The sequence below is a fragment of the Sinocyclocheilus grahami genome, unplaced genomic scaffold (assembly GCF_001515645.1).
Source record: "Sinocyclocheilus grahami isolate Dianchi unplaced genomic scaffold, SAMN03320097.WGS_v1.1 scaffold82.1, whole genome shotgun sequence".
Taxonomy (NCBI): Eukaryota; Metazoa; Chordata; class Actinopteri; order Cypriniformes; family Cyprinidae; genus Sinocyclocheilus; species Sinocyclocheilus grahami.
In genome coordinates, this window is record NW_015505261.1 from 1,217,715 (window position 1) to 1,219,188 (window position 1,474).

General features: G+C 37.6%; 1 protein-coding gene across 1 annotated transcript in view; it reads left to right on the forward strand.

Annotated features, from left to right (window-relative positions):
• LOC107586497 (pleckstrin homology domain-containing family H member 2-like) overlaps window positions 1-1,474 on the forward strand; it is a 41,440-nt gene that overhangs the window by 13,810 nt on the left and 26,156 nt on the right. Inside the window, 1 exon segment of the mRNA XM_016273890.1 lies at window positions 229-432. Within this exon segment, the coding sequence (XP_016129376.1) occupies window positions 229-432 (204 nt within the window).

Below are 1,474 nucleotides of genomic sequence, written 5' to 3' on the forward strand. Positions count from 1 at the left end.
TTTTTTTTTATATTTTTTTTTTATTTTCCGTTTTTATATACAAAGCAAGGAATACAAGCTAAACAACAGAAAATAAATACATATGTAACGTAATATGCAAATTAATAAATAACAGGAATTGGGCTAACAAGCACAGCATAAGTTTAAAAAATATACAGGAAATGTTTCATCATTTTTCCAGTGATGGAATGGAGCTATTAAGTGTCATGCTTTTGTGTTGTGTTTTAGCCATGGAGCTGACTTTGGGTTCTGGTGGTTCAATCCAGTCCAATGTGGATGAGGCCCAGCGGCTCAGCAGTCTGACTTTTGGCTGTTTTCAAATCAGAGGGAAGAGCCCTCAGGTACTGACTGGCCCAGAGCCGTCCCAGAAGAGCGTCAGCACCCAGCCGGATCGTGAGCCCACACACACAGACTGCAGGAGACCCTCTACTGGTCAGAAGACTGATATGATATCTGTAGTTGTTTGACTGAAAGTATTCGTTAATTTGTGTTTGACCGAGATGCAACAAGGCTGGGAAGAACTTAAAAAATTTAATATTTTATACTGCAAGTTAAATAGATCAAAAGTGAAAGTAAAGACTTTTACATTGTTACAAAAAATAATTTCAAATTAATTCTTTTCTTTTTTTTACTTTCTATTTATCAAAGAATTTTTAGCATGGTTTCTGCAAAAATAATAAGCAGCTCAACTGATTTCAACACTGATAATAATAATAAATGTTTCTTTAGCAGCAAATCAGTATGTTAAAGCCCTATTCGACTGGATTAGTATTACCTGGTGACCTCTAGTCATTTGTAATAATTGCGGAGGTTGTCTGTGATGTTAATCCCGTGCGAATCGGCCATGTCTGTAATTTGTAAAGTAAAAATTCCCCCGCAAATGACCTACCATATTTCGCCAGACACCGAGAACCTGTGATAATATTAGTCCCGTGCGAATCGGCATCTCTGTAATTTGGCCAGGATTTTGCGGGGCCGGATATATAATTTTTTTTCTAGGTTTTTGTTTCGGTGCACCTTTTTATCCATCTTTCGCGTAGAATGGAGCAACAAAGTTGGATTGTTTTAGTAGTATTTTGGGTGCTGGGTCATTATCGCTATACACCATACAACTATACAATTTGCAGAAAGAGAAAGCTGAAAACCATCAGAAGAGAGAAAACAAAAAGAATGATTAGTTGGAGATGGATGACATGTATAGTAGCATGCGGTGGCGTAGCGAGTCAGCCCCGGGCCCAAATGCAAAAAAATTGTATGGGCCCCCCCAAACGTTATGGGCTCCAACTCGGTTAACTTAACTTGAGCCCTATTGTTGATTTTTCTGAAGTAAATAACGTTACGTGGATCGTGACTATTCACAAGCTGTTTTTTTTTACAGTCTAGGCTAATGCTTGGAAATGATTAAAGTTTTCAAGTCAATAATCGCAGATTTGTGCTTTGTTACTACAAAGTCTCAGCCTTCTGTCAATTTTAT